This window comes from Carlito syrichta, unplaced genomic scaffold (assembly GCF_000164805.1).
Source record: "Carlito syrichta isolate Samal-C Ts95f unplaced genomic scaffold, Tarsius_syrichta-2.0.1 Scaffold228279, whole genome shotgun sequence".
NCBI lineage: Eukaryota > Metazoa > Chordata > Mammalia > Primates > Tarsiidae > Carlito > Carlito syrichta.
In genome coordinates this window covers 6,720-22,519 of record NW_007172375.1, presented here as the reverse complement: position 1 = coordinate 22,519, position 15,800 = coordinate 6,720, and the positions used below count along the sequence as shown (strand labels likewise).

Genomic DNA, 15,800 nt, shown 5'->3' with positions numbered 1-15,800 from the left:
ACATTCTGATAAAGATAAAAAACAAATACATTCCCATTTAGAACACAATTTTGCATTTACCAAGGAAGACAAGATTCTGTGACAGTCAAAGGAGAAATACATTCAATATTATCAACATGCAATGATGCTCTTATCTTAGCCAATGGACATTTTTACAAAGTGTCTGGAAAAATAACTGATGTGATGCTTGTTGGATTATGGGAAGCCAGGAGAATGGATTCCTGGAGCATAGCGTACCTTACAGTTCTGGCTAAAGAATTAGGGATATGGTGTGGTAAAAGTAAACTAAATAGTCTTGACAGAAAATGGCTACAGTTAATTTCAGTAGGTATATTTTAAATAAATAATTAGTGAAGTGAGGAGAAACTAGATTTCTAAAGAAATCTGAGCATAAATATTTGTTCCTTAGAGCGCTGAAAGAGTCAGTGATCAGAACTGTGCTGGCACACAAATCACAGGTCTGGAAAGATCCCACAGGCTGAAAATGTGTTCTTGGGCTGGGCTCGGCAGTTCAGCCTATAATCCCAGCACTTTGGGAGGCCAAGATGAGTGGATTGCCTGAACCCGTGGGTTCGAGAACAGCCCAGGCAACTTGGTGAGACCTCATCTCTACAATAAATAAAAAATTAGCTGGGCTTGGTAGTGCATGCCTACAGCTCTGGCTACTTGGAAAGCTGAGGCAGAAGTATTGCCAGAGCCCAGCAGGTCAATGCTGGGATAGCTGTGAGCCTGCCACTGTACTCCAGCCTGGATGATGGAGTGAGACTCCAAATCAAAAAAAAAAAAAAAAAACCAAAAAAAGAAAATGTGTCCTTGGACAACCTTCTTTTAGCTTCCATAAGGGGGTGTGAAACATTAAGAGCAGGTCTAATGGGAGACATTTATAATAAAGTGGTTTAGAAAGAAAGAACATTAAAAGAGACTGATTATTTGACAGACAGAGGAAAAAAAAGTAGCTGATTTTAGTAACAGTACAAAGATCAATATACAGATAATGGAAGCAATTTAAGTTTTATTTCTATTTTGCAGGAAAAGAAGTATAAGCTGCAATATGAAGGAATTGGTTTCAATGTAATAAAGTCAGTTTCAATGAAATCAGTCTTGAGAGTCAGGCATTAAACAATGGGATAAGATACAAGGACAGTGCGGGTCTTTGCTCCTCGAAGATGAGCTATACATTCCCCTGAAAGGCTGTCTGAAGGCAGAAGGCTGAACATGGCAACTTTGGTCTCTACCAAATTCTCGTGCTATTTTTCTGTATGTTATACTATCTGTTTTATAACTGAGAGGCAACACCACATACCTACTGTAAGACTTGAACTCCCTTAAGGCTTACTGATTACTCACATAGCCTTTCTCTAAGGGAGGGCTTGCAAATGGCTCATATTCAATTCTTCCATGTGATAAGCATTCATGCAGGTTTCACAATGTAACAGAGGTTTATGAAGACCGTTATAATAGCAAATTTTATAAAATAGAGAATTAACTGATCTCCCTTTCAAGAAATATTATTGAAGATTAGATTTCATTTATCAGAATTGGCAGGCTTAAAATGCGGTTTGTAGTATACTGCTGTAATGACATTTCATTTTTACATCTGTATGCCAGTTAAAAATTATGCGATGACATATAATTGTGGTATTCTGTTCAGCTAAATTCTATAAAAAGTAGAAAAAAACTTTTTATTTAATGGAAGTAGGCCTAAAAACATTCAGCACAAGTGATTTCTGCATTTCTGAAAGGCTACATGTTGAATTATCATGTTAAGATTTTGTTTGCTGTTAATGTGATATGAAATGGACCAATTCCTAAAATAACATGCATGGTTCATTCTGTTGAGGTCACAAAGACAGAAAAGCTGAAGCTGCACTATACATAGCAAACCCATAGTCCAGGTCTGAAGCAAAAGGCTATGGAATCAGGTATATGTAATTTCCACTGCATGTAAATATATCTTCTCAGTTCTAGTAAACTCATCTGGCATAATTTAACAGAGAATGATTCTCCAGATCCAAACACATTTAAATTCTAAGGATTTGGGCTATCTCATTTTTCTCACTGCCTCATCAGCACAGCACCCATTTAAGATCAACTATGTCTAAGGACAGTGACAGTTCAGAGAAGATAAAATGATGGAAGAAGGAAACTAAAAAAATTCTTTGTTTACAGCCAAGAAGGGGATTAGGTCTGTATTTGCTTTGAGCAATTGAAAGAACTATCTCAATTGTTTTGAAGAAATAGCAAATGTATATAAAATATGGAATTCTGTAGTATTAGCAATTTTGACATCTTTTTTTTGAGAGAAAAAAACAAAAGTCGTATGTTTTGGGACTCAGAAATTACATAATTCCACAATTTTAATTTCCGCTAAAATATTTATTTAATCAATATCTTAGAGGAGTAAGAGCAGTTTTTCTCTAACATAGATAAGTGTACTTATATATATTTTACAAAATTGAAGCATTTCAAATTGTTTTCTCTAAAACATAGTTCAGAAAGAGATACTAGGAAACAAATAAAAAGAAATACTGAAATATCCTTATTATTTAAATCATAATCATGGGCCTTCTGAATCTCAGCATTATATGACTTAGTGAAAGATCATCAGATTTGGAGACAGGGGCCCAGGGCTCCACTGTTTACTTGCTACAAGTCAAGTTTCTCAATATTCCTGAACTTCAGTTCTCGATCTTTAACACAGTAATGATCATATCATCGTCACAGAATTGCTGGGCAAATTAAACATGTAAATGTACAGGAAAGCTCTTTATAATATGTGAAGAGCTACAAAAATAATAGTTCAATTTAGTTTCATATAAAAGAATCAATGCATATCTCCTTCCAACTGAAGAATAAGCACCAAAAATTGTGTGTTTTCTTCAGATGAATTATTTCACTCTATAATCCTGAAGTAAGAAGATGCACCTTAACTAAGCACCAAAGCCTCTCGGACAAATGTGATCCAGGGGACGTTTCTATCAGTTTTCTGGGTAGCTAAGTAGGAGCTAATGAGTCCTGAGGGTCATTTAAAACTCCGAAGGCTCAAAGAAAAGAAAACAAGAACATTTGTATTACACATCAAATGGCTAGGATACAACAAGCTACTCCTTATTCAGCAATTTCAAAGTCCATTAATTCTTCACAGAAGAAGAAACATTTGGGTATTATTACTTGCAACTATTTGCTTATGTGAATATGGCAATCTATTGTTTGAAAGATCAAATACTAGTCCTTAAGGAAAGAACAACTGGAATAAGAAACATTATCATACATTTAGATGTTCTATTGGCTAAAGTCTAGTCACACAAGAATATAGGAAAGAAAGGGAATCCAAACATGATGATTAAAAAGATCCTGTCATATTTCCATGCTATAATAAGACTTAAAATAATATAAACTGCAATATTTACAGATATATCCATTTTAAAACACATAAAAATGTAATAAGAAAAATTAAGAGTAGAGAAAGCAGATAATTTTAAGGTAAACATTAATACACTAAAAAATTCTATTTGGAATTAACTGCTTACAATGATATAACTTATGAAATATAAAAAATTTTCAGTGTTTTGATTTTTAGTAGCAGATGCAAAGAAAATAACTGTCTAACATTAATTTATTGTTACAAGTTATATTACTTTAAAATTACTATGTATGCAGTTATAGTCTAAACCTACTCCAAATAACTAGATATCAATATAATTTACCATCTACCGAAAAATATTACTAACAAGATATTGGTGAATCACGCGAAGATACTGAAGGCCCTTGCAAAAATGAGATCTACATTGGTTGACTATACCAGGTCATATAAAACTAGACTAGCTTACTTTCTTTCTGTATTCCAACTCTCTCTATGACTGATCTTATCAAAAGAAAAGTATACATTACCTCTCTTAATGCCCTTGCATCATCAGATATAGAGTCTTTGGAACAAAAATAAATGTTTTATTAGGAGTGTAAAATTAAAAATCTTTATAGATCTTTTGAAAATAGTATATTGAAAAGGACTCAATAAATACTAGGCCACTGTATTACCACTCCCAAAAGGAAACAAATTAATTCAACTAGGAACAGTGTTTACTGACATCTACTGTTTTTTTTTTAACTTGGAAGTTTGCTCTACTGCTAAAAAAGGTCATTAACACATAAAAGTCTGTGGATTGCATCAGGAGTAGCTCAGCGGTTCACTCAAGCTCTTCTGTTTCTTTGGTAAATAGGTCTGCCAGGTCAGCCACAGTCAAGACGGAGGCCTCCGAATGCTTCCCTGATGAGTTCGTGTGACTGTAGGTTTTTCCAAGTGAACACAGTCAGAAAGAAAGCCCAAGAAATCCGTGATTATATTTGTAATAATATATGACTACGTACATATTTGTTCTTACATTTTTGTACCCAGGCCTCAAGAAACCCCCAGAAGAAAGTAGGCGATAAGATCATGATTATATTTTGTCAAAAGCAGTGAAGATTTCTATATGTTACTTTCAGGTTTTGTCATGAAATGTTTTTATTTTCCTGCACACTTAATAAAACAGAGGAAAAAAACCCTGACAACTGCTACTAAGGTTCTCACTTTACAATTTACTGTCTTACTACCTAAAGATAATTTGTTTCAAGAGAATTTCCAAAGTTCTTCTAATTGCTATGTTTTAAAGAAGCTTAAAAATCACAGAAGTCTGTTACACAAGGAAACAGAAACAGAAAGTTTTCATGTTTTAAGTAAAAAGTTCTTGTGGTAGTCACTTTCCTTCCCATAAACCACCAGTAAAAGAAAATTTCTGATTTCAGATTGCTTCTTTGTTACGTGACTTACCCTTCTAAGGCAATAATCTCTTCCTTGGGTATCTTCCAATCCCGCCTGTCTCCCAAGGACGTAGACAGGCATTGGTTTGTTTTCAAAATGATTTTTAAAACATTATGGCATAAATACCAGAAGGTTTTATAATTCTGAAGCCAACCTTTTAAAATTAAGACTGGTCTTTCTGCTTCTGGTTTGCCTTTGGAATTGACACCACAATCAACCAGCCAAGTTTTAAAGTCCAGATATTCCTATTTGCATGTGACTATCAAGTGTGATGGATGAAGCAGCAATACAAGTTTAATTTACACATCAGACTAAGGCTTATAAGTCAGGTATAAAGCTATATTTCATTTAAAAAGTGATGCAATGTGAAAAAGAAATATAAGATAGTCTAAATATCTGTACATGCTATAATCTATTAATACATTAATTCAAACGCAGAATGTCTAGAGCATTAATCGGGAAATACTGAATGGGTAAAACGTCATGACTTAATTTTAAAAAGTATTTGTGCTTAGGTCTTTTGTTGTCATCTAAGTGAAGAAGTTCCAAACACATACACAAACTTAAATAAACAAGATGTTCCCCCACCTATTCGTAGGAAACTGTTACCCACCTCCTCTCAGCAGTTTTCAGCATTGCCTGCATTCTTTCTTCTATCGTTGCTTTAATTAAGAATCTGTGTACAATAGTAGGTCTAGAAGGTACATAACAATTTTAAGCTTACAAATTACAACAAATTAGTACAAATCGACTTCACATACTGTATGCCAAATTTGTCAGTCAGTTGGTGCCTACTTGTGGCAGGTACTAATCAAGGTGCTGGGGTGGTTCAGAAATGAATAAAAGAAATTACTTTATCTCCATGAACTAACAAGCTAATGAGGGGACATAGACAATAAACACATGAGGAAATAAGATAGTTCCAGGTACAGATAATGCCATGAGGCGGCTGACACACGAGTTGAAACATGAATGATGGGAATGGGGCCAGTAGGTAAAGATGCAGGAAGAGCATTCACACGGAAGCAGCGGCACAAACACGCACAGTCCCTGGGAAGAGAACATGCTTGGACAAGCTCAGCAAGTTCAAGAGGGCACAAGAAGGCTAGCATGGCAGAAGGATGCTGTGAACGAGGGACAGAGATGAAAACCAGGGTGTAGATGCAGGCACGGGCCAAGTCATGGAGGGTTTCACAGGATATAACCCCAGGAATTTGGATTTTATTGTGGTTACAGTGGGAAGTCCTCAAGGGGTTATGCATGATTTGATTTGTACTTTATAAATCTCTTTGGCTACTGTGGAAATGTACTGTCTGGCAGCAAGAGTTGTGCTAGAGAAACCAGTTAAGAAATCCTGTAGTAGCCGGGCACGGTGGCTCAGCCTGTAATCCCGCGCCTTTGGGAGGCTGAGGTGAGTGGATTGCCTGAGCCCGCGGGTTCGAGACCCGCCTGGGCAACTTGGTGAGATCTCATCTCTACAATAAAACAAAAAATTAGCCGGCTGTGGTAGCATGTGCCTGTAGTTCCAGCTACTTGGAAGGCTGAGGCGGAAGGATCGCCGGAGCCCAGCAAGTAGAGGCTGCGGTGGCTGGGAGCGGCCACTGCACTCCAGTCTGGGCGACAGAGTGAGACTCCAACTCAAAAAAAAAAACAAAAACAAAAAATAACAAAAAAAAAAAATCCTGTAGTTAACCAGGTAAGAAAGCAACTGTACACGGCTGTATCAGTGGAGACAGTTCTCAAGTAGATTTGGAGTATCTTTTAGAGGCAGAGCTGACAAGACATAAAAGATGACTGGGATGTGAGATGTAGAAAGAGAAATATGGAGCAGCTGATCTGAGCAGCTACAGATGACAGTGACACACAATAAGATGGGGAATGCTTGGGAGCGAGGTGAGGGTGCAGAAGGAATGTAGTTTTGTTTTGTCCATGTTAAATACCTATTGGACAGGGATCCAAGGGAAGGCTTAGAATCCAGAGATAAATCTACAGGGAGAGAACTAAACAGATGACCCTGGGGTGGGAGCCATAAGGGTATATCTGGGCTGGGGGATATACACTTGAGAGTCATTCATGTACAAATGTTAAAGACCTGATTCTAGAAGAACTCATCTAAGGGGTACAGGCAGAGAAAATAAACTGGAAACACTGGCAAGAAATAGGTCACTAACAATGTTATAAGCCTCATTTCAGAAAAGGTGAGGAAAAAAAAAATCAACCAGAAAGGTTGACAAGAATGAATAAGGAAGTGGAGATGAATGAAGGATGTAGGGAAGAGTTTGTTTTATGTCTGAAGATGGATAATAGTAATTCATATTTATGCAGTAATGTATGACAGGTTGAACATCCCTAATCCAAAATGCTTCAAAATTTGAAACTTTTTAGTGCCAACAGGAAGCACTTTTAAGTGAAATATACAACACCTGATCTCATATGGTGAGTCACAGTCAAAACTTTGTTTCATGCACAAAATCATTAAAAATATTGTATATAATTACCCTCAGGCTATATTATAAGGTGTATATGAAACATAAATGAATTTCGTGTTCAGACTGGGATCCTATCCCTATGATATCTCGAGGTATATGCAAATATCCTAAAATCTGAAAAAACTGGAAATCTAAAACACTTCTAGCCCCAAGCATTTCAGTTAAGGGATAATCAACATGGACAGGAGGAAATTCCTTGAGAATATGAGAAGAGATGGGATCCAGGACAAATAGGTGGTTTTTGAAAGAAAAGGGACACTTCTTCTGTTGTAATAAAAGGGAAGGTAGATATAGCACCTTCCTGCTTATTACTAGATGACAATTCATGCGCCTACCTAAGACCAACCCCTCCACTTCCGTGCCAGATCCCCTATCTTCCTGTCTCTTCGAGGACTCTGTCCCAGCATTCTCCCCTCTTGCTTCACTATTTCTCTGTCTCTAATGAATCACTGTCTTAATAATTCACCCATTTGAAAGAAAAGAAAAGAAAATCAAAACCTTTCTTGATCTCAACCTCATTCTCTTCCTTTTGTCTGCGCTTCTCTGCATCCAAACTCAAAATACTCGTCTTCGTGGCTACACAGCAGCAGTGGTGCACTGTGGTTAAAGGACGGTGTGATAGCAGAACAGCTGTGTCTGACACCTGCCACCACTTTTATTAGGTGTGTGACCATGAACAAGTTACTTAACCTCTCTTTGCTATATAAATGTTTGTTAAATAAGAAATACACGAAATCCTATTATCTCTTACACTCAGATCATGCTGTCACCCCCACCACTTTACCAAAGCTGGTTTTGCTCTCCATGCTGTTGAACCTAACGATCAATTTAGATCCTCATTCTCCTGGACATTTTCATAGCACTTCATACAGCTGACTACATCCTCTGCCTTGAGGTACATTTATTTGGCTCCTACAACACTTTGTATTTCAGTTTTCTTTCTACCTCATTGTCTGATCTTTATACCTTTGCTGGTTACTTTTCTTCTCCTGGGGCCCTTCACTCTGATGTCCTGAAGTTTAGTTTGTGGTCCTTTTTTCTATCTAAACTCACCCTGTAGGTAAACTCATTCAGTCTCATGACTTGAAGACACCAGTATATGCTGGTGACTTCCAAATGTGTGTCTTAGCTCAGACTTCTCTCCTGAACTCTGAACTTGTACATCAATTACAGAATAGAATCTCCATTTTTATTAAACATTTCAAACTTACATTTAAAGTAAACTTCACTAAATCTTTTTTTTTTCTTTTTGAGTTGGAGTTTTACTCTGTCACCCAGGCTGGAATGCAGTGGCATGCTGCACACGGTCATCACAGCCTTGACCTGCTGGGCTCAGGCGATCCTACTGCTTTAGCCTTCCAAGTAGTAGAAACTACAGGCACGTGTCACCATGCCCAGTTAATTTTTTTTATTTACTGTAGAGACGACGTTTCGCCAAGTTGTGCAGGCTGGTCTCGAACCACTGGTCTCAGGCAATCCTCTCAACTCGGCCTCCCAAAGTGCTGGGATTACAGGCCTGTGTCACCTCACTCGGCCTTCTCAGCTTTTTTTAACCAACAAAATTCAGTCTCTGTAAAGACTGTCAAAAATTGCCAGTGCCAACTTCAAGTTGTCATGGTGGGGTATTGGGAAAAGTTTTCAATCAGCAATAATAATGCCTTGGATAACACCTCATTGGCTATGATACTGTCATTGCACAAAGCTCCTCACCAAATCTTTTCTGCCTTATAGTCTTCCCCATCTCAGCTGAGGGCTACTCCATCCTTCTAATCATCCAGGGTCACACCCATGTCTAATCTGTCCATAACTACTATTGTTTCTATTTTCCAAATATAGCAACAGCCAGGTGTGGTGGATCACCCCTGTAATTCCAGCACTTTGGGAAGTAGAGGCGAGTGGACTGCCTGAGCCCAGGGGTTTGAGACCAGCCAGGGCAACTTGGCAAAACCTTGTCTCTACAATAAAAAAAAAAAAAAAAAATTAGCTAGGTGTGAATTCTAGGCTAAGGTGGAAGAATCACTTGGGTCCAGCAGGTGAAGGTTGCAGTGGCCACAAGCATGCCACTGTACTCAAGGCTGGGCGACAGAGTGAGACTCTGACTCAAAAAATACATTTCTAAATATCTGTATTTCCATATCTAGAACCTGACTACTTCTCACAACTGCACTGCTGTACCATAGTTGAATCACCCTCACCAATCACTAGGATGTTTGCAATGGCTTCCAGAGCTCTTCCTACTTCTATTCTCTCATGAGCCCCTTCACTCCTGCTTTATCATAGCACTCAGAAGGATCCTTTCAAAACTTAAGGGAGTCTTGAAAGGCTCCCTATCTCACACAGAGTAAAAGCAACATTGCCCTCCCAGTGACCTTCTGGGTCCATTGTAATTCTCCTACCCCCAAGTCCTCTGACATTCCTTCTTTTCTCCCCTTTACTCACTCCACTTATGCAACTCTGGCTTCTTGCTATTCCTCAAACATACCATATTACTGACTTGGGGCCTTCGCACTGCATTTATTGTCTAATTGTAAACATTCTTTCCCAAGATCTGCATGACTAACTTTCCCATCTCTTTCAAATCTTTGCTTACATATTATGTTCTCGATAAGGTCCTCTATGCCTTCCTGTCGAACCATCTGTATTCTTAATCTTCCTCACCCTGCTTTACTGTACCAGCTTCTCATATAGTCTATATTTGATTAATTATGCTTACTGTTTACCACTGTCTCTCTACCGACCACTTACTACTAGAATTAAGCTCCGCAAAGAAATTTCAAGTTCCTAGAACAGTGGTGGCATGGCACACAGAAAGTGCTCCATAAAAATCTACTGTAATATGTGGGTATTGATGAAGGCAGACTGTTCATCTGAGGTACTTCTAATACGGCTGTATCTGTTTCCCCTGTATGAGGCAAGATCACCATCAGTGGGGAAGAAGGTGATGAAAAGACCTATGATAGTCTCCTCAGAAAGTAAAATAAAATTGATTTACTAGGGAAGCATAGTAAGACTGTTGGGTAGTCCTGTATTGCCTTTTACTTGTGGCTTTAAACCTGAGATGAATCCAGTCTATCCTTTAGAAAAACATTGGTAGGACAAGAAATCAATACTTAAAAATACAGAACAAAAGCAACATAAAACAAATAAAATGCAATTGTATTTTAAGTGTCACCTTGTGGTACTTTAGAACAAGCCTGCATTTATTACAGTTATGCTACTCTGTTCTGTTTTGTTAAAAGTTTGTTTAGTCTCCTCTGCTTAAAATTAAAACTCTTCATTTATTCTCTCAATTGCTGCAGCTCATGTTTTTGAATAAGACATGAAAGACCTCATCTTCTGTCACTTCCTTCCTCATATTTTAAATTCTAGCAATTCCCAAATTCTTACAGTCCCCAGAAATGTCATGCTGTTTATCACCAATGTGTTTTTGCCTATACAACTCTCTTTCTAGTCCAACTCTGGAATAATTATTCTGTCCAGAATAATTATAACATAATAAAATCTTCCCCAGCTGTCTAGGGCACAAGTGATCACTGCCTTCTTTTGTTAACATAGTACTTCTGTTTTTATATATTTGCATATTCTCAACTGCAATATTTCAAGTCATGTTTCTTGTACTACATAGTGACCACCTTGGAGGAAAAGATTACGTCTTATTCAGTTAGACTCTTCAGTATTTAGTATATGCTTGACATACAGTAGGTACTCAATAAATACTGATTTAATGAGTGTAGATGTGTATAGATAGTATAGATGCGTGGTTTAAAAAAAAAAAAAACATTCAACATGTCTAACATCCAAAAGGTAAACACATCTAGGAGACCTTATCAAAGATAATTGTCCATTCTGATATTTCAATAAAAGTAACATATACCACATAATATTCATTATATGTTTACTTTGGCCTATTAACTAAATCTAATGATCTTTTAAGAGCTGATGTAGGCAGATGCCTCTTCCTAAGAGTAAGAATTTTAAAAGGAGACATTTGTTTTCAGTTGTGTATGAGGTTATGTTTTCTTTTAAACACAGATCTACTTTAGACCACCAAAATTCCATACTTCCCAAAGTAATTAGGGATGGCTTCAACTTTGCAACTGTCTTAAATATTTCTAAAAAGCTTTCTTGATGCAGTGATCAGGTTTTTGTGAAAGAGAAGACAAAAATTTGGAAACATGTGGGGGTTTGCTGCTTGAAGGAGGGAAGGTTGAAAATCTCATGCTATTTGGTCATATAATAATGCTTAAAATTTAATACATAAGGCATTAATTTAAACTGAATAGACTACATTGAACATAAATGAAGAGTTTAAGTACTGAATTGATGCCTTACAAAACTGAAGCAAATGTTAGTGATGCTAATTTTATCCTTACTTTGTCTGTCCAATTCGGTGCACCCTCCCTATTGCCTGAAGCTCATGGGCAGGGTTCAATATGGGCTCCACCAAGAGAACATGAGTTGCTTCAATGATAGTTAATCCATTAGAACCTATGTGCAGGGGCAGCAGCAAAATATTGATTTCGGGATCATGTTTAAATGCTGAAAGGTTCTCCTAAAAAAGAAAGTACATTTTAATTTTAGCTATGTCAGTTAAAATAAGAGCAGTATGTTATAGCTCACTTTAAAGATGTCCAATGGTATTCATTAGGTCATTGTGAAATGTAACAACTAAGAAAGTTAAACCCAAAATTATCAGTTTTAGAAAATGTAACTTGTTGCTTCACTTTAATTATGAGAAAAAGTATCACATAAGCTCTCGTTATTTATAATACATAGTAAAATCACAAGATAGACACGTGATGCATGTAAAATAAACTATATGAGCTTAGAGGAAAAAAAGAGAAATAATGTGCTAAAGTGAATGTGAGATAAGAGACATGAATCTGCTAAATTTTCATTTGGTCTTTGTGTGTGTGTATCTTAGGGTATGTACCTGTCACTGTGCTGAGTGTGATGTGATGCAAAAAAATTGTGACCATATGCAGTTTTGCCTGACACAGTGTCTTTTGAACCTAATCCCTGGGGCATAAGGCCCCTGTCCATTCATAAGGTATATCACAGGCAATCTTTTCCCATATTAAAAAAAGAGCCTCAAGTCAGAAGAGCTTTAAAAAAAAAGATGGTCTTACGGGTATAATAGAATAGACTGAAAATACCTACATTTTCTCTGTTTGGTTTTATAATTAATCAAAAATTCAAAGCTGGGCTTGGTGGCTCAGCCTGTAATCCCGCACCTTTGGGAGGCTGAGGTGAGTGGATTGCCTAAAACCGCGGGTTCGAGACCCGCCTGGGCAGCGAGACCTCATCTCTACAATAAATCAAAACAAACCAGCTGGGCGTGGTAGCACATGCCTGTAATTCCGGCTACTTGGAAGGCTGAGGCGGAAGGATCGCCGGAGCCCAGCAGGTCGAGGCTGCGGTGGCTGGGAGCGGCCACTGCACTCCAGTCTGGGTGACAGAGTGAGACTCCAACTCAAAAAAAAAAAAAATTCCAACTCTGCTTATGTGGCTTATATGTTACAAGACAATAAATATAAGTAAGCTAGTTAATAGCAGTTTCAATTTGCCACTAAATCTACTACAAAAAACAGGACTAAAATTTTGACATACCTGAAATGTCTTAACGCGACTGATTTGAGCAAATTCGATGTTGTTGTCAGTGAGAGCTTTGGAAATAATATCTAATACATCTTGCCACTAGAACACATAAAACAAGAAAACCAATATTTACACATAGTTATTATCTAGGGAGATTTGAGAGGTACTAAATCAAAATAACTTTTACATTTGAGTTAAGTAACAAAAACAAAACCCTCAGATATAGTACCATTTGCTGGCTTAACGATAGGGCAAATACTATGAGCATCTCTGAAAACGGAATTAAGATAAATAATAGAAAATAAATAATATTCTGTCTGTGGTTATCTTTCAAAAATAAAAACCAAAGTTTTTACTCAGTGCTTTATTTGGTTGATTATTTTAACTTTTTTTCTTAACCAAATTTATTTGTGAAGAGCCTTTCAAGGTTCCAATTTTTAAAGTACGAAAATCCTAAATGAAGTTAACATAATACCCTGAACCATAGCTACAACAAGTGTGAAGTGTCATCAAATTTCTCTAAGAATAATTTTATCTTAGGGATTTGGAAAAAATGGAATAGAAAAAAAAATTAAGAATAATTCTAAATCTCAACTATATGATGGTAAACATTAAAAATTAGTTCTCAGCTATAAAATGACTATAGACAGAGCAGTCTGAGTTAATATTGAGGTTGAAAATGTTGATTATACCGTTGAGAAAACAAGTGCTTTAGCCCCTGGATCTCTAAGCTGTATTTTCATCAGAGTTCTCACCACAGCTTCCACTTTTGTAGAATGGCTGCCCTTTGAACACAAAGAAAAAACAAATATCACTATCAAATAAAAGCTAATTAAGAATGAAAAGGAAAAGCAACATAAAGCATTTTTACTATCAAAACTACATGTGCACCCAAAAGAATAATCAGGTGCATATATGTCCACTCTTTTTTTTCTTTAATTTTGTGTTTGCTGGGCATTTTCTTTACCATCGAACTGTAAAAGCGCTAACATTTACACCCAGAGATTTGAATATTGAAGCATACCAAAAGTCATAAAGTAATATGTTCTTGAAGGTAAGATTTTTTTTTTTTAGGAATGTAGACAGGTTTATAGTTATAAAATTTTATTACATTAGATTAGCAGAAGTTATATTTTAAAATACCGTTCATTTACTCTCACTTATTTAAGATATTATGGCATTAGAAATATTAAGAATATAATCAATTACAACTCCAATGTAAGCAAACAGTGACAAATTCAACTGATGAAGAAGACTTTTTTACAAGGGCATTACCAAAAACAATGACAGAGGAACAAATAATGTCCATTTAGACTGAGGCATATTCATACAAGACTAAACATTTAACAGGTTTTTTGCCTCTTTCATAACCATTTCCATCAGAAGAGGATGAAAAAAATTAGGAAAGATGGAGAAATAAGAAAATAAGGAAAATAAAATAAAGCATTTTATAGCCCACAGTGAAAAAATTTTCTTCCTGGAGTGCCCTGGGAGATGGGCTGACATAGAAATTAAGGGCATGGGACCCTGAGTAAGACAAATCTAAGTTTACCTCCTAGTTCTGCAACTCACGAGTTATACAGATTCTAACCTTTCTAAGCCTTTGTTTCCTCATCTGTCAACAGAGATGATAATTTTATCTATTTCCAAAGATAGTTGTGATGACTAAATGAGAAAATGAATATGAAGTGTTTAGCCCAACACCTGGCAAAGAAGAACTTACTGTCTTTCTGAGACATAAAATACGAGTACTGTAATGGCCTAGACTACACCACAAGGGAGTCAGCTCTAACTCAAAAAAAAAAGGAAAAACACTTTCACAGCAGCATTAGCTCTCCCGGCATAATCCCCTCAACACACTTTTACATGAAGAATTCAAAGGTGAAAATATAAACAAAACAAGGAAGGAAGCGGTATTAATTTTAAGTTGCCACAAGAGAATCTTAGAAAAAAATCTTAAAATCTTCATGTTAAAATCCTGAGTCTGTATTTTTTTCTCTAGGTATATAGACCTTCAATTGTACCTGCAAAGTTAAGAAATACAAAGGACCTGTTTCAGTCTATTATTTCAAATAAAAGCAAAAAGAAAACAGAAAATTAGCATAAAAGTGATCATTTAAGAGTTTAGTCAGAAATATTCATGTTGTTTGCAAGGTCTCACTTTTAAAAATATTTCAAATAAAATATTAGGATAACTATGAATCCTTCTATTAAACTGTTTCTAACAGTTAAAAAAAAAAAAAAAAAAACCCCGAATCAGAATAAACTTTTATAACCAACACTCCAAACTGGAGTGTTAACTCTATGTTAGAAAAAAAAAGAACATTATTTTTTAAAAATCAGAGATTAGCCAGTTCAATGGTGATTCTTAACAATCTCTTCCAAATGCCACAGTTCAGAACCATTTGGTCCCAGTCTAGTTACTATCTACAATGAAAGATAATACTAAGGGAATCTAGAAATCAAAAGTTCTACTTAGCAGAGAGCTACATGGGGAGTGTGACAAACTTAATAACCTTCTTTTCCAGATGAGCAAAAAGTGGCTACTAAGAATGAGAACGACAGAGAAAGAAGTGGGTAGCCCATATAAATCTATGGTTCTTGGTTTGAATATGCATGCCCTGCACAACTTTTGAAAACAAAGCCAGCAAGTGCACAGTCATTATGCTAGACCCATGTGCTACAGTAGTACCTCTCAAGATGAAAGATTTCATATTTTAAACTACTTGAAGACATTACCATAAATCCTCATACAAATATCTAATTATAAGATGCTATGCTGAAAATTCACTGCCTCTATGAATCTATTTTAATAAGAGTTTATGATTTGCCTCTAAATGAAAAGCAAGTGCTATACACAACAAAAAGATTACTGATCTAAAAGGTAACACAGAAAGGCAGTATACTGTAGT

At 36.3% G+C, this 15,800-nt stretch overlaps 1 protein-coding gene across 1 annotated transcript; it reads right to left on the bottom strand.

Moving 5' to 3' along the window:
* Positions 1-2,355: 2,355 nt before the first annotated feature.
* On the bottom strand, positions 2,356-13,670 carry LOC103253412 (E3 ubiquitin-protein ligase SHPRH-like). Its single transcript, XM_008051731.2, has 5 exons — positions 13,581-13,670; positions 12,901-12,987; positions 11,664-11,842; positions 5,415-5,495; positions 2,356-4,284 (listed from the first exon to the last, which is right to left on the bottom strand). Exons 1-5 carry the CDS (start codon positions 13,629-13,631, stop codon positions 4,188-4,190), a joined length of 495 nt encoding a protein of 164 aa, XP_008049922.1. The 5' UTR covers positions 13,632-13,670; the 3' UTR covers positions 2,356-4,187.
* Positions 13,671-15,800: the final 2,130 nt, after the last annotated feature.